Source organism: Alligator mississippiensis, chromosome 16 (genome assembly GCF_030867095.1).
Source record: "Alligator mississippiensis isolate rAllMis1 chromosome 16, rAllMis1, whole genome shotgun sequence".
In the NCBI taxonomy this organism is placed as follows: domain Eukaryota; kingdom Metazoa; phylum Chordata; order Crocodylia; family Alligatoridae; genus Alligator; species Alligator mississippiensis.
Window position 1 is genome coordinate 9,648,351 of NC_081839.1, and position 17,878 is coordinate 9,666,228.

The following is a 17,878-nucleotide window of genomic DNA, read 5'->3' on the forward strand; positions in this document are numbered from 1 at the left end:
CAACTCCCTGTCCCTGTGTCCCCTGGACAAGCCACTCACGGCTCCATCCCACGCCTCACCCCGGCTGAGCAGCCCCTGCCCTTGCCCCTGCTGCACTCCCTCCCTCACTGCAGGGCCTCAATCCCCCCGCCCCCCTTAAAAACAAGAAAAAAATATTAAGGGGTACATGTGGTGAAACTTTGAGACCAAAGGGGTATACTTGTTAAAAAAGGTTGAAAGCCCCTGGCTTAGGATAGATATCTTGCATTTGGAAACACATTTTCATGTCAGGCTACTGAACAAAACAATGACTTTTATTTTTCCATTGTGTCATTGGAAGTTGCCTTGTACCTTTGATATCATTCATGTGCATGTGTACATTGTGTCTATCACACATTACCATAGCTTTTAAAAGGAGGAACTGAAGATTAGAATATTTTTTGTTGAGTGTATGTCTTAAACAGATCAAACAATTGGATAAAAATATTCCTTTTTTTCCTCACCAGGGGGAGGGAGGGGGAGGTGAGGGTTGTTTGATAGCTGGGTTTTTCTTTATGGAAAAAGCAAATCAAAATAGTTTTAGTAAAATCTTTGTCTTTTGATACAGTTTTTGGGTAAAAAAAAAAAAAGCGTCTTATTTAAAAATACTGAAAAATTAAATTTGGGGAGATTCAGTTTTTATTGGAAAATTATATAATTGCCACAGGAAATTATTTTCCTTGATATTTTACAGTCATCTGTAATACAATCGTATAAAAAGCCCTCTGAAAGTATAGTGCTAATAGTGGTAGTATCCAGTTCTCATATAGCATTTTTCAAAGGGTGTGGCCATTATCCTCATTTTCAGATGGGGAAACTGAGGCAAGGGGTGTGATTTCCTCAAGATCCCTCATCAGGTGAGTGGCAAAGCTGGGAATTAAATCCAGACTTCTAACACTAGACCATGCTAAAGAACAGCAAATCCACTAGGCCAGGCCAACTTGAAGATACACACCATAAGACATGCAATTTAGTTATTTGCCTCTATAGCCACATGTATATTCTGGAAATCGGACAGACAGCTGCATGCTGTTAGAACGGTGATTCATATGTCTAAAGACCAGAAGGGATTACTGTGACAGTGCATCATGCAGGCCATACAGTTTCACTCAGTGGTCTCACGTACAGCCCATTACTTGTAGCTGTCCCAGGGCTGATGGTCTAGAAAAGCATTTATAATTTGGATGTAAAAACTTCAAGTGATGCTGTCTGCCAATCTCCATGGCCGGCACTGGACCTGGCCCTGCTGCCCGGGAACCCTGCCCCATCTAACCTGCACCCACTTCTGGAGGTGCCAGACAGAGCGGGCAGGGTTTCCGTGAAGACTGACCCAGGACTCACATGGGGCAGGGCATGTGGCCATGCAGATAGGAAGGGGGTGCAGGCAGATGAGGAGCAGCATCCAGGAACAAGACAGGCAGCTCTTCTCTGAACTCTCTCAAGCTTGTCCATGTCCTTGTTAAAGTGCAGTGTCCAGAACTGGACGCAGTACTCCAGCTGCAGTCACACCAGTGCTGAGTAGAGTGAAAGGATCACCTCCTTGGCTCTGCTGGAGATGCATCAATTGATGCATGCCACAGTATTATTTGCCCTACTAGCTACAGCATTGCATTCATGGCTCATGTTCATACTGTGGTCTATTATTACCCCCAGGTCCCTTTCATTCACAGTACTGGTCAGGTCGGTGTTGCCAAGCCTGTAGTTGTACAGGGGATTGTTCACCTCCAGGTGGAGCACTTTAATGCTCACTATTAGGGCTGTGCTAAGCTTTGGGTGGTGATTTGATTCGGAAGAGATTCGGCCATTTCAGTGGCCGAATCTCCAAATCGAATCGGAACCAATTTAAAGGTCCAAATTCATTCAAAGCTCTCTAAATCTTCAGAAAAAATTTGGAGAGCTTTGATGATTTGGGCAGTCTCCAGTGGCTGCAGCAGGGAGCTGCAGCTGCTCCAGAGCTGCTAAGTACTAGGGGTGGGAGAGGGGGTCTGGGGGAGGAGACCATGGAGGGGACCACTGCCAGCTCAACCAGGCCCCGCAACCCCTCCCTCCCCCAGCCCCTCCATGGCTGCCCCCCACCTGCCCCAGCTCCTGGCGCTTTAAAGAAAAGCCCCAATGCTCACTGGGTGCTGCCGGGTGGGGAGGGACGATCCCTGCTGCCCCCCACTGCTCCATGCCGCATGGGGGGCTCTGCATGAGCCCCCCACTCACTCCCTCAGCCCCCCCACGGGTGCCCCACCTGGGCCAGCTCCAACCCTTTAAGAAAAAAAAAACAAAAGTCCCTGGACTCACCACTCCTGTGGTGGCCTCGGGGCTTTGGGGGCTCATGCAGAGCCCCCCATGTGGTGCGGGGCAGTGGGGATTGCCCCCGACCGGCAGGAGTGATGAGTGCAGGGCTTTTCTTGTTTTTGGGGGGTTTTTTCTTAAAGAGCTGGAGCTGGCCTGGGTGGGGCTGGCAAATGGGGAGCTCGGGGGGGCTTGTGCACTGCCCCCCATGCAGCATGGGGTAGTGGGGGGCAGCAGGGATCGCCCACCACCTGGCAGCACTCAGTGAGCCAGGGCTTTTTTTTCCCAAAGAGCCAGGAGCTGAGGCAGACAAGGGCTGAAGGGGATGGGCCTGGCTCATTCAGAGATTCGGCTGAATCGATTTGAATCACTGAAGCAAATCACCGTCCTGCGAATCAGCTGAATATGAACCTGAAGTGAATGCTAGCCGCTTCGCACAGGCCTATTCATTATCAGTGCTTCACTATCAGTCATTTCCATGCCTGAGTTAATGTTCACCTGAATTAATGTTTATAGCTTGAGTTAAAGACAGTCTGCAGGGCTGTGAAATAGGAGCTACGTTACCAGGAGCAGCTGCCAGGCAGCAGAATTGGAGAAGAAAGACTGACTTGATTAATGGAAAATTAAGGCCATGAAAGGAGAGATGGTCTCTCCCTTCAGTGGAATAAAGAGCTTGGCTGGAATCAGGCAGGTTACAATGAGCCATGAAGACAAGCAACTCCCTGTCTGCTGCCTGAACAGAAATGCTGCTGCAGCTTGTTTTACACTTTGGGTGAAGCAGGATTTAAGGAGGGGTTGCAGCTGCACCACTCTGGATCCACCCTTGCACATAGTTATCCAGGTCTGCAGGGCTGTGTGCGCCAGGACAGAACATCAGCATGTGTGTAAGTGGCCTCTTTGAGATGTATATGACCAAAAAATGCCAAATAGGTGACCAAATCTGGACACCTAGTCATCCAGAAAAGAACAGTGCACCCAATGTGTGCACTTCGCCTTTCAGGCAGTGGATCATGCGTGCGTTTGTCTATGAATCTTGTTTCTTAAAGAGTCCAGGGCATGTCTATTAAGGAGCCCAGTATTGTTGGGTGCTCCTGAGTGTCAGAGATCACACTCCAGTCTGCTTTCGGGGAAAAGAAAAGGAAACGCATCTTTTGGATTCCTAACCTTAAAATGTCACCAAAGTGGAGCGGTTGAAAATGTTTTTGCCTTTTCAGTATTTTCTCTTGGCACGTTGAGGTTAATTTAATGATCATTCAGAGACATTACTGGGAAGGACTTGTTTCCTGTACACTTAGGAGTCATCACCATAAAAAGATAATAGAGACACTTTGAGCCTTTCTGGGCAGGATAGGATATACATTTAAATAGTATACAAATAAATAGGTATAGGAAAATAAGCATGCAAGCACCACATGCTGGATTTATGATGGCATTATTCTTTACAGTTTTTAGCTGGGGATGCCTGTTTTTCTGGCGGACCAGGTATAAATATTAGCAATCCCTTATATGCAATTATGCAGTCTAATAATCACTTGCAGAGGGAACTGCCCAACTTCTGAATGTTTTCCTCTGGCATAAGGGGTAAAGAGGACAATTTAGCTCCCAAGCATGTAGCTAAAATGATTTGCTCCACATGATTTAATAAAAGTCAACTTTTAAGTGCAAGAGTCATTCTTACCTGGAAGTAATGAGGGGAAGAATCAGCATTTTCAGCAACCTCATAAGAAGCTCTCCAGGAAAGGAAAAATACTGCTTCTCCTGAACAAAGAACAAAGGAGGCAAATAAAGCAGGAGAATCCCTGGGGAGACAGAATTAGAAAATCATGGAAAAGTAGGGCTGGAAGTGACCTCCGGAGGTCATCTAGTCCAACTGCCTGCTCAAGGCAGGATCGTCCCTACCCTAACCATCCCATACAAATCCTTGTCTAATTGTACATAATCAACCCTGTCACACAACTACAAGGCATATTGCCCAAAGACATGAAAACATGCTAACCTGTCACAGGTAAAGCAAGGGGTCAAGGACTGCCAGTATCTAGTTGCTGCAAGGGTTACTAAAATGCACGCAAGAATCTAAGGATGAGGGCCATGTAACCCCACTACCACTGGCGATGTGTAGGGGGTGCATACGAGTGCATGTGCACCCCCTGAGCTTGGCAGTTACTTATGTTACATGCTGTATATAGTGTGAACAGTGGCAGCCATGAATGTCACAAGGAAAACTCCCCATTCAGAAATCCTGACCGAGATACCAATACCTGGTTTCCCAGAAAATATGCTGTCCAAAAAATGAACACTAGAGAAATGAATGAGTAGAGAGAGGTAGTCAGCCATGGTAGCCTGAAGTGAAACAGAAGGTGGGGCAGGGTGGCACCTTAACTATTTAGTTCCTAATAATGTGCCAACCTGTCCTGCCTTCTACCCAGAGAAATTGAAACACAAAGCCAATACTCTTGTTGCATGCAACTGCTTCATCGAGCAGAAACTGCACCACAAACCAACAGTGATGCAACACTTCTGCAAAGACTGGTTGTATATTGAGACCTGTTGGAATTGGGCAGGGAGAGAGAAGGGAAAGCAAGAGAGAATGGAACTGTGAAAGAGGCCCTGGACTCTTCAGAGATTTCATATTACTTTTCAATATTAATGTTATTAAAGTTATATATGTCTGCATGAGGTTGCTACTAGTTGTATTCCTGGTTCAAGGCTTCCCATTGGTGGTAAAGATACTGGGGATAGTTGATGCAAATCCCCAATCCTGAAATAACACAGATGACAAGTCTTTTGAAGTTTCAGTCTATCTACAGACTTTCTTTAAATGATTGAGCAGTCTGATAAACCCAGTTGTCAGAGGAGGAGGTGGTGGCAGTGGTGGGAAGCCCTATCTTTTAGATCAGGGCTATCCAACAGGCAACCTATGAGCCATATGCAGTTTGGAGAGGTTAATTTGTGCCCCCCCCCCCCCAGCCACCACTCCTCCTATCACTCTGTTTTATGAAAGACCCAGTGTAAACCACTGGTGGACGCCATCTGCAAAGTTTGGGTGGCAGTGTAGGGGTGGAATGGAGCTGTGGATGTCCCCTTAAACATTGGGGTTCAAAATGGGCAACCTCCCGGCTGATTAACATTCCAATACTTTGACATCAAGGCATGGCAGACGAGTGAGGTGAGTGGCTGGACCATAGACAGGAGGCAGGACAGTGCCTGCACCAGGATTGAAAGCTTGCCCCTGTGACACTAACCTTGTTTCTTTTTATGATCAGGTCACCAAATGCTTATATGAAGGAATTGAAGTAAATGTAATTTACTTGCTTTTCAAAATGGCCTTTGATACGCTGTATCATCCCATTCTTATATATAAACTAAGTGGCTGTGCTGTAGATGATTACACAGCCAGGTGGATGGCAAATTGGCTTATGAGATGCACCCAGAGAGTGGTGGTGGACGGGCCAGTATCAACCTGAAGAGATGTGGGCAATGGAGTTCCCTAGGGTTCGGTCTTTGGACCACTTCTGTTCAATATCTTCATCGGTGACTTAGATGAGGGCGTGGAGAGCACTCTATCCAAATTCACAGATGACACCAAATTATGGGGCAAATTAAACACACTGGGGGCAGGGAACCGATTCAGGCAGATTTGGATAGGTTGGAAAAGTGGGCAGAAAAGAATAGGATGCAGTTTAACAAAGATAAGTGCCAAGTGCTGCACCTAGGGAAAAAGAATCATCAACACACTTACAGACTGGGGGATGACTTTCTAAGCAGCACGGCAGCAGAAAAGAATCTCAGAGTCATAGTTGACTCCAAGATGAACATGAGTCATCAGTGTGACAAAATGATAGTTAACGCTAACTGCACGCTGTCATGCATTTGCTGGTGCATCACAAATAGGTCTAAGGAGGTGATACTTCCCCTCTATGCAGCACTGGTGAGGCCACAGCTTGGGTACTGCATTGGACACTGCACTTCAAGAGGGATGTGGATAACTTTGAGAAGGTCCAGAGGAGGGCCACTCGTATGGTTAAAAACCTGCAGGTAAGGTCCTACGAGAAGAAACTGAGGGACTTGGACCTCTTCAGCCACCGCAAGAGAAGGCTGAGAGGTGATCTTGTGGCCATCTATAAATTCATCAAGGGGGAGCAGCAAGGAAGACGAGGTAGTCTGTTTACCAGAGCACTCCTTGTGGTAACTAGAAACAATGGCCACAAACTGAGAGAGAGCAGATTTAGACTAGACATCAGGAAGAACTTCTTCACAGTAAGGGCGACCAGAATCTGGAACGGGCTCCCAAGGGAGGTGGTGCTCTCCCCTACCTTGGGGGTCTTTAAGAGAAGACTGGACAAACACCTAGCTGGGGTCACCTGACCCTAGCGCTCTTTCCTGCCCAGGGCAGGGGGTCAGACTCGATGATCTACTGAGGTGCCTTCTGACCCTAAAAATCTATGAAATCTATGGCTGGTGCTCGTAAAGCCCCCACTGATGTGGCCTGTGGCCCCCGGATGCTTACAAGTTGGACAGCCACTTTGTTCTATATAATAGCCTAGAGATTCAAGCACTTCCCCAGAAAATGAGGCACCCAGACTTCATAGCTGCCTAAGCCCATGTCCCCTGCTTCCTTTAGATTAGGCTGGAGGAACGTCTCTCCACCCTCCTGCTGAAGTTGTATGAGGAATGTAATATTTATTAGGTGAAAAAGAAGTTAGGGTGTTCAATGTAAGAGCCCAGAGTCCTGAGTTTTGGCCTCTGTTCTGAGAAGAGTTTATATATTTTCTCTAATAAAATATTAATGAAGAATTCAAACACAGTCTTTGAGTAGGGAGCAAAACCCCAGGACTCCTGCATCCCAAGTGAGGGTGCTAATCAGTAGGCCATAGTCATGCTACCTTTCGCATGCATCACCCCCCACACACACCAGGTTGTGTAGTGTTTTTTTTGGTGTGTGTTTTGATATGGGCAAGATGGTCCCTGTTGTTCTGGCCATGTGCTCAGCACCCAGCAAGCTGGGGCCTGTATCTGGGGGAAATATGTAAAAGCCTCTGGCTTCATTGGCCAGAGGAAGCAGAGGATGCTTTTGGCAGATTGGTTGGGACAAAGATTGAAATGTGGCTCTCTGTGATTGGACAAGGCTTGGGTGATGTCACACCAGGTATATAAGAACTAGGGCTGCACATAATTTCACCTGGCATTTCGTTTTGAAGCTGTTTCGATGTGTTTTGAGTTGGAAACGTTGAAATCAAAATGAAACAAAAGCCTTTGAAACAGCTTTGAAACAAAACAAAGACACTCGAAATGTGTTGAAAGTTTCGAAACGTTTCGAGTTTCGAAGGCAGGCTTCCTGGCTTCAGCGGTGGTCCCAGCCTTCATCTGACAGGCAGATCAGGGACTTGCCTGCACCCCCGGGAGGGCTGTGGGGGCTGTGCTGGAGTCCCCCAGGGGTGCGGGCTCCTGATCTGCCTGCCAGATAAGAGAAGCTGGGTGCTGCCACCTAAGACCAACGCTGGGAAGATCACTGCTGCTGTTGGTCCCAAGCAGCAGCACCCAGCTCCTCTCATCCAGCAGACAGATTGGGGGCTCTCCCTTACCCCTGGGAGGGCAATGGGGGGCTGTGCTGGAGTCCTCCTCAGGGTGCAGGCCCCTGATCTGCCTGCCAGATGACAGACTGGTGCTGGGCACAGCCCGCACCCGGCCCCAGGAAGATTGGTCCTGCCGCTGGCCCCAGGTGGCAGCAGCCAGCTCCTGTCATCTGGCAGGCAGATTGGGGTCATGCCCCCCTGGAGGACTCCAGCACAGCCCCTGCAGCTCTCTCGGGGGTGCAGGTGAGCCCCCGATCTGCCTGCTTGCTGCATTTTATGTTTCTCCAGAATAAGCTATGGGTGAAACATCGAAACAGCATCGAAACAGCAAAACAGTTTCGACGAAACGAAATAGAACAGCGCTTTCGAAACGAAACAAAACTCGAAACAAAACACGGCTCCATCGAATCGTTGAAGTGGAATCGGAACAGTGCTGTTTCGCACAGAACCACTCTAAGGCTCCCTCTCTCTCCTGGGGCTGTGGAGAGCTGCCCAGCTACATCAGGGCCAGAAAACCTGCTCCCCACTCTTCGATGGAGAGGCAGGCAAACCCTATTTGAAGGGAAAGCCTCAGATAGAGGGTGAGAAAGTCTGTTTTGGAGTTTGAGACTCTTACTTCCTTCCTCTTTCTTGCTTGCTTGCTTTCTTTTTAAGTGGGTTAATGCCATGGGGTATTAATCCCTGAAGCAAACTTCCCAGGAATGGGTCCTGGCAGTTGCTGGCTACACTGGCCTTAAGCGGGATTAGCACCATGGTGTTGTTCACTGGAGCAGTGTGCCCAGGAATGGGTCCTGGCCATTATGGTTACAGGGGCCTGGCCTCTATTTTGTAAATGCATAGGGTGTAGTTGAGACCGTATGTCCAGGCTGCAGCCATAGGCCTGGGCCTTTTTTCTGCTGTTTCTACAGCTATGGTGTTTCAACCTAGCTGTGTAGCTGAACCCCAGCTACATGTTCAGGCCTCAGTGCAGTATAGGCCTGGCCAGTGTTTGCTTCAGGCCTGTCTGACCTCTCCTTTGACGTTTTCTTCTTGCAGTTTCTGCAGAGCTAGGTGTAGGACTAGGAATTTAGGAGCGCAGCATGCTGTCTGGAGCTACCGTTCACCGCTCAAGGCCACCACGTGGAAGTGGGAATCGCCATTCAGTGTTTCAGGGAGCAACAAGGGGCCCTTTGCAACACAGAAGTGCCCACACTCTCTAGCAGCTTCCTGCATCCGGGTGGATGCAAGGACCAGCTCAAAGGACTCTCCAGTGAAGCCCCCTCTCCAGCCCATTGCTGAAGGGCAGGTATAAGGATGTCAGGCTGCCTGGGCATGGGTGAAGCCTCTCCAAGAGGGTGCAATCTATGAACTATGCCTTGTAGTTGGTAGTGTTTTAAATTGTATTTAGTGTTTTCTTTGTTTTCTTTGCCTTTGCTTCTGTAATACATTTACCCACTGTGCTTACAGTGCTTGTGGGGGGGAGTGTTTATGTGGGACCCCCTAGTAATTTATTTAGTGTTTCCCAGGTGGTCTGGGTGGGGGCTCAAGCCAAGGTAAAATATGTTTCGACCCCAAGATTGAACCTGACCCTTGTTGCTGCCAACTGGTGCCCAGCAGAAGGATTACACTTGCATGAATCTTGCTTTCTTTTCTAGGTGCTGGCACAATATCAGTAGGAGGGGCAGAGAATGCTGCACCCCATCTCAGTCTAGCCTATAGCTGGTTGTTAGGGCAGCCCAGGAAAAATGTGATACGGGGTTCGAATCCTCTCAGGCTGAAGTGGGAATTCAACCCAAGTTTCCCATTTCCTGGGTGAGCGTTCAAACCACTAGGCTACTACATAAAAAGTGAATACTTCCTCCAGTACTTCTTCAAAGAAAATGGCAGCTGCCACTGCATGAATGCCATGTGCCCCCAGAGGCTGCAGGGGCACGGCGAGCTCCTGCAGGTGGTGGTGGTGCTGTCGGTGGTGGGAGCATGGCAGAGGCAAGTGGAGAGCTGCCACAGGCAGCTGTCGGCGGTGGGGTTGGGGGGGAAGGTGGCGCTCACACTAGTGGTCGGCGGCCACCTGCAGACACCACCAGCAGTGGCAATGGCGATCAGCAGCGATCGCGGCCCGCCCACAGATGCTGCCAGCAGTGTCGGTGGCCCCATTTTGCAGGGGGTGCACCTCCACCATTGGGGTACATGTGCACCCGTGTGCACCCCTATGTGTATCCAATGTACCCCTGCATTTTACGAGATGCCCAATTCTGCCAGTGCATATTAGGCATGTTTTGAGAGTGCTTGCGGGATCAACCCCCTGAAGGGACTTCAGCAGAGGGACACCTAGGGCATTTTTATATCTAGTCCCAATGTGGCACCGGGTGCTTTTAATTAGCAAGCCGTGCTAATTAAAAGCACCCAGCACCATGTTGGGAGCACGTGGCTTAGCCGCACAGTGCACCTCCGTGCTGAGAAAATGGTGGCGGTGCACTTTGGACTAAAGCACATTGAACGTGTTTTACTTCAAAGCACACTGCTGCCATTTTCCCAGCTCAGGGGCGTGCTGCGCCGCTGATACACGTGACACGCGAGGCTGCCAGTGTATCAAATTGCATTCTCCAGCACATTTGATTAATCGAGTCTGCTTGTACACTCGTACGCATGTTGGAACAGGCTTTTTGCATGTGTGTCAGTGCCCCAAGTTTTTGGCACCGATTTGATTTGGCATGGGCTTGGTGGCAAGCTGCTGGGTATAGATCAGCTCCACAAATGCACGTAACTAGAGATCCCGTTACCTAGTATGAAGTCAAACAGGGAAAGTTTAGGTGCCTAGGGATTAGATGGGAGCTGAGCATGACAGTTTGTATCACCTAAATTCCACCTTAGTCTTGTTTTTGGCCCTAAGGCCCAGATCAAATCCTTAGTCTTTCTATGACTCAGCTCCCCATCTGTAACAGAGCACTTCCCTACCTCCTTGGGCACTGAGGTACTCTCAAGGAACCTGAAATCACTTGAAATGCAAAGAAACCTTCCCCAGTCTTGAACTTGGTCCATAGAGGGTCACTGCTTTGGACGCACTGGTTAGTGCTACAAAGAAGCAATGTGACCAAGCAAAACAGACCGCTGTTTATTCTGATACCAGAGTCTTGACAGCTTCAGTCCAAAAGCTCCCTGAACCTTGGTGGATGCCGGGGTCAGTGAACCTGGATGCAATCAATCAGGGAATGTAGAGTTACAGGACTTTGTGCATCGAGGCCTGGGGCAGAGTGGGTGCAAGCGTACAGGTACAAGAAGACCCCAGTCGGGGACCACAGAAGAGACTCCCTGGTGGTAGGAGCCTGCTGGTTCAGTAGCTCAGCACAGACCACAAGCCAAGGGGGCGCATGGGCTTATTCAACATAGGCCTTAACAGGATCAATGAGTCACTAAGCAAATGTTCAGCAGGCAAGAAACTCAGTCAGCCACAGTGCATGGAAGCCCAGGGGCAGGGGCACTGGGGGTCAGTGCACACTGAGACTCAGCAGACATGGGGCTTGCTTCAGGTAAGTAACTAGATTATCTCTGCGATGGGCAGCCAAGCTGGGAATCCTAATTGAAGTGACAGACCTTTCCAAGTCCTGCCAGATCACGTAAGTCCGTTTCGTGACTAGCTGAAGTCTGAGCTGTGACAGCAAGACAGGCGACCTGTAGAATGACCTACATCGCAGCTAGTTAAAACATTGCCGACATGAAAGATGAGGAGCTGTGGCTTTTTCCAAGATCAACTATGTCACCTAATACATATTTTGTGTTGTTTTCAACAGTGGAGCAGATGAACCGGGCAAGAGCACAGGAAGGTTTTTCAATAACATTTTGGTTCAGTTCATTGATGGATTAGAGGCAGCAGGGGAAGGGCATGAGCGACTCCTGAGTTTTAGTCTCAGCTGTACTTATTTACTTGCTGGCTGGTCCTGGAAAAATCTTTGCTTCAGTTCCCTAATCTCTACAATAGGGATCACAACATTTATTGTCATGCTTCACAGGGCTGTTAGGAGGATTCGTTAATATCCACTCAGACTTTTAAAAAGAGATGTAAAATACTATGCAAGTGATAAGTATTATTATCCCAGTACAACCCTGCTAATTGGCATAGTAGAGAAGGTCCTGTGTGCAGAAACCAGATAGAGAAACTTAACCAAGAGCTGGGCAAGAGCGTAGAAATGGGATAGTGGAAGGCGGGGGCTCCCAATGCTTGTGTGCCCAAGGGCACATTCAAATTTAAAAGAAAAAGCAGTGGGCAAATATGAATATTAAAGTTTAGAATTTAGACTCCTGGATGTGCGCATGCACATAGTTTCATTTGGGGAGGGAGCAGTAAAGGCCACTCCATCACTGCGTCAGTTAGACTGACTCAGTCTCATTTGGGTGGCCATTGCGTACAGCCTGTGTTCAATCAGCAGTGACAGCATTTTTTGTTGGAATAATGATTTTTACTGATCCTGAAAATACTAATGGGCACCTGAATAAACCTTGGGGGGCACCATGGTACCTGTGGGCACCACGTTGGGAACCGATGGTGGAAGGTATCTCTCTCATCCTGCAGAAGCATTCTTGGGAGGTGCCATAGCAGTGGTTACACGTCTTGCTCTCTCCTTGCCCACTCAGGCCTCACATCCACCTAAACCAGGGGCGGGCAATTATTTCGGGTGGAGGGCCACTTATTGCGTTTTGGCAAGCCATTGAGGGCCACATGACAGGCAGCCAGCGGCAGATAAATATTACTTTTCTAAATGTTTTTAGGGTCCCCGTGGGCCAGATAGAATGGCCTAGTGGGCCACATCCTGCCCACGGGCCACATTTTGCCCACCCCTGACCTAAACACTGCAAAACAGCGAGTCTTTGCAGAGCTGGGCTTCATGCCATGATGGTTGGGACTGGTCACCAAACTCTGGTTTCCTCCTTGTGCAATGGGGGTATCTTGATCCATTACCAGGGATATTTCTGTGGTGGAGTAAGAGGCAGGACCTGCCTCACTGGGATTAAAGGTTAAATGCTTCTTGTAAATCAACAAGAAGCTAGACATTAAAGCTACTTGGAAGATTCATCACTAAAAACTGGTGCTTTTGTGGCAATTGTAGTTTACTCAGAATTATTTTTGCTAATACTTTGTGCTATAGTATGTTTGGGGAAAACCAAGTTGCATTAGTCTTAACAGAGCCCTATAAGGTGCTACCTCTAATACCAGTTTTGCAGGGAAGCGTGGATGAAATGCACACGTGCTTTTTTTTTCTGTACAAATTATAATGCAAGGTTTAATCAAGTGCAGATTAGCTAGTTTCCAATGCATTTCCATTTTATATAAAATAAACATGACCACCAATATACCATTTAACAATACAGAGAAATTTCACCTCTTTCCCCTCCTTCCCCTAATATTTTCTGCATGCACACCACATTTTTCCTACTTACCAGTTCTGTTAGCTCCAAAGCCCTTAACAAAAATCCCAGGAGGCATCCAGTTACCACTGAAAGCATTGATAGAGTCAACAGACCATTTTTTCTCCAGAAGATCTGTATCCAGTTCCAGATGCTCAACAAGCTAACACAAAGGGAGTTTAGCAAGATTTTTTTCATGCATTCCCACATGACGTTCGGCGTCTCCAAAAGTTCCACTCTGAGCAACGTGTCTCTTTGATAGTGCCTGTATTGCTGAGATTACTAGTCATTATTTGTCATCTTTCTTGTTCAGGAGAATAATTTCCCTTTACCAGGTTAAGAACCTGTCTCAAACCAGATCAGAGTAAGAAAGCTGCCAATCCCATAATCCCAAAAGGAAGGCCTTTGCTATAATGCTATTTGGCAATCTTTCACCTTAATGAAAAGTGACATTTTAGACAAGTTAATCTAAGATTTCTAGTCTGCTCCAAGTTGCTGAAATGCCTAGGTTAACCCCGTGATTGCTGTACTGTTCCACCAGGTATGCCGTCCTCAATGCTGTATCTGGACATGGAATCTGAGGCAGGGTACAGAAGTTACTGTTGTTGCATGGTAGGACTGTAGACAGTGCTCTGCAGCTGTAACCAAACAGCAGGGCTGTGCAAGGCTTCAGACAGAGCTTGGGATCCGGAGAAGCTTTGAACACTTTGGGGTCCAAGGCAACACATCCGGGTCGAAGCGCTGGCCTCGTTCCGCTTCCCGAAGTGCTTTGGAGCTGCCTTGGAGATCCGGCCATAGGGTATAATGGGGAAACAAAATATCTATAACTTTGTTGTTTCTTGTCCAGTTTGGATGAAACTTGCAGGGATGGTAGCCTCTGCTGAGAACATGAAACCTGGCAAGCTTCAAGACAATTGGTGCAGGAGTTTGGAGGAAACTGAACCCCAAATTCTTGAAAGCCAAACTCATGTCACGGATGTGTGTCACACCACAGGGGGGTCAAAACTGGAGGGAAGGTAGCTCTTACTGAGGCCACAAATCCTGCCAAGTTTCAAGAAGATCCATGCAGGGGTTTGGGGGGAACTGCACCTCAAGCTGTGGACAAGCAAAACTCGTGACATGGGTAACACTGTGTGTGTTAAGGCGTAGCGGGGTGACAGCTGCAGGGATGGTGGTCCCTGCTGCATCCATGAAGCCTGCCAGCTGTGGAGGAGATCGGTGCAGGGGTTCTGGGGCCCTGCACCCCTAGCTGCTGACAGGCAAAACTCGTGCCAAGGGTGCTTGTGGGACTGACTGTCTCTGTCTTGGTGCATGGGAGACACTACTGCAGGCCTGGCTGCTAAGCTACTGTGTTACCAGTTACCAATCAGTCATGATTCACTCAAGGACCAGCTCAATACACAGTACATAGCTAATGTAGCCAGTTAATTACCATCAATTAACACCTACAAAAGCACAGACTAAGGAGAGGAAATAATCAATACAGACAATCAACCATTAGGGGTAACGCCTTGCTGGACCTGGTCCTGGCCACGGGGGATGACCTGGTGAGGGGACTGCAGGTCCTTGACCACCTGGGTGATAGCGAGCATCACCTGCTGGATTTCACTATCCAACACAGGGCATCAAGGGCATACACCAAGACTAAAGCCCTTGACGTCAGAAGGGCCAACTTCCTTGAGCTTAGGAGACTAGTGGGGGAGGCACTGAGGGCCCAGAAGGTAGAGGAGATGGGAGTCCATGAGGGATTGTTGTACCTTAACGGGGCGATCCTCCAGGCCCAAAGGATAACAGTCCCTGAGAGAAGCAAGGGGGTAAGAGTGCTCAGAAACCCCCTTGGCTCAGCAAGGGCATTCAGCAATGTTTGAGGACTAAAAAGGGGGCATACAACCAGTGGAAAGGAGGAGCTAGCACCAAGGAGGAGTACTCCCCCTCAGCCCGGGAGTGTAGGAGGGCTATTAGGAAGGCCAAGGCAGAGATGGAGCTCAGGCTAGTGTCCAGGATTAAGGACAATAAAAAGTCCTTTTTCAAGTACATTGGGAGCAAGAAGAGGGCACCAGGCAATGTAGGGCCCCTGCAAGAGACAAATGGTAGTCTTGTGGCTATGCCAGATGAGAAAGCCGATATTTTTAACAGTTTCTTTGCCTCTGTTTTCTTGAACAGGGACCAGATTATCCCACCTACCAGAAGTAGGGACAATCTTGGGGATAGCTCTGTCAGGACTTCATTCAGCACAGATGTAGTTAGGGATCTTCTGGAAGGGCTAGGCATTTTTAAATATGCAGATCCAGACACCCTCCACCCAAGGGTATTGAGGGAGCTGGCAGGGGTCATCACAGAGCCCTTGACCCAGCTGTATGAGCATTCATGGTCATCTGGCCAGGTGCCAGGGGATTGGAAACTGGCTAATGTGGTCCCAATTTTCAAAAAAGGGAGGAAGGAGGACCCAAGTAACTATAGGCCTGTAAGCCTCACCTCGCTGCTCGGGAAGATCTTGGAGGGATTCATCAAAGACCACATCTGTGGGAGGCCTGCAGAGGAGATCATGCTCAGGGGCAATCAGCATGGGTTCATCAAAGGCAGGTCCTGCCTGACCAACCTGATTGTCTTTTATGACCAAGTAACTAAATCCTTGGATGCAGATGTTGCTGTAGACATAGTCTTTCAGGACTTTAAGAAGGCCTTTGACACTGTCTCTCACCCCATTCTCATCAATAAATTAAGCGACTGTGGCATTGATGCCTGCACAGTTGGATGGGTAAAAAATTGGCTGATGAGGCGCACCTAGAGAGTAGTGGTGGATGGGTTGTCCTCAACTTGGCGAGATGTAAGCAGTGGGGTACCCCAGGGCTCAGTCCTTGGGCCCTTTTAACATCTTCATCAGCGACTTGGATGAGGGGGTGGAAAGCACGCTGTCCAAGTTTGCTGATGACACTAAGATGTGGGGCCAGGTGGACACACTTGAAGGGAGAGAGAAGCTGCAAAAAGATTTAGACAGACTACCAATCTTCTTAAAACTTTGCAAGCTTTTTGGCCTCACCAGGGGCCACCACCCCTGCAGTTTTGACCCCCGTGTGTTGTAACACATAGACGTGACATGAGTGTTGCTTTCAAGAATTTGGGGTGCAGTTTCCCCCAAGCCCCTGCACCGATCTTCTTGAAACTTGGTACATGTTGTGCTCTCAGCAGTGCTACCACCCCTGCAAGTTTCATGCAAATCAGACAAAAAACAATAAAGTTATAGCTATTTCATTGATACCCCATTATACCCTATGGCTGGATCTCCGACGTGGCTCTGAAGCTTCAGAGCTGCTTCGGCCGGATTGAAGCAGAAACCTGGTCCAGAGCTCCAGATCGGATCGCTGGCATCCAAAGCGGCTGGATTCGAAGCTGGATCAGATCGCTGCTGACTCGCACAGGCCTAGTAGATGATCAGTTAGGTAATTCAGTGTGTGGAGGATGTGGTTGGGAGGGCACTGAACCTTCAAGCCAGGATGACCAGACACACTCCCCTGGAACACAAGGGACCTTGTGGGCCATGGACCTGGGCAGGGCATGTGATGTTGAATGAATCACGGGGCATCAGCCAAAATGTAAGATTCTGGAAGTGACCTAAACAGTGGAGCCCAGTGAAGTGGATACAGGGGCTCCAAGTCTGTGAAGTAAGAGTGAGAACCACACACTGGGAACCGCACCCTTGCACATCCACCACTGCTTCCATCCATCCGTCCACCCTTACAGTCTTCTACCTAACCCCTCACAGTCAGACCCTCACCCACCCAGGGACACCAAGACCCCACAGGCACCATCACAGATCATAGATGAACCCAACGTCGTTAGCCAAACCCAACAAGTGGCTGTTCGGGCAAATAAAGGATCTCATCGCCATCTGGTAAGTGCAGAACATTCAGCACCAGCTTCAGGTAGAGCATCAAATTAGGGATGTCTTCAAGCATATCACTGAGGAGATGCAGGCGAGGGGTCACAACAAAAACTGGTTGCAGTGCCTTGCCAAGACCATGTTGATGAGGAGGCATTATTACTGCATGCTTGACCCAACAACGCTGTCTGTGGGCCAAAGGCAGAGCGTGCCATTCTACAAGGACCTGTGCCACTTCCTCGCTAAGAATAAGGCAGATGCCCCCCGCCCAGAGGACCAGGGATGTTCTGGAGGAGAGTCACCTGCAGGGATCCCACTGGAGGAGGAGGAGGTGGAGGGAGACTCTGAGACACTATTCCCGACATGGGCCGTGGCTGTTCTGGACCAAGTCTTATCACACATCTCTGTGCCTCTCCCAGAGGCATGGAGTGTGTACCAGCCCTCCCAAGGATCAGTGCAGTGGCTGCTGTGCTGGTATGACCCACCAACCAGTTTTTCCAACACTTCTGACGAGGCAGGCCACGTGCAAGGATGCCATGCAACCTGTGATGGTAATATTTGCCCCAGCTCCATGTGACCATGACAGGGACTCAGGCCCTGGGGGAAACACAGAACCCCTGGAGGGGGGAGGAAGGGGCAGCACCAGGAGCCAAAGGTGTCACAGGACACCCCCTGCAGTCATAGCCATTATGGCTGAGAAGCCCCCAGAGGAGTTGGGGCTGGGAGGCCAGGAATGCTGGGGCAC

General features: G+C 48.8%; 1 protein-coding gene across 1 annotated transcript in view; it reads right to left on the bottom strand.

Annotated features, from left to right (window-relative positions):
* The window catches only part of LOC102563985 (excitatory amino acid transporter 5), a 75,305-nt gene extending 61,842 nt beyond the window's left edge, over window positions 1–13,463 (bottom strand). Inside the window, exons 1-2 of the mRNA XM_014599802.3 lie at window positions 13,287–13,463; window positions 3,980–4,059 (exon numbers count right to left, since the gene is read on the bottom strand). Of these exons, the coding sequence (XP_014455288.1) occupies window positions 3,980–4,059; window positions 13,287–13,463 (257 nt within the window). The remainder of the gene's footprint in view (window positions 1–3,979; window positions 4,060–13,286) is intronic.
* Between the last annotated feature and the right edge of the window lie 4,415 nt (window positions 13,464–17,878).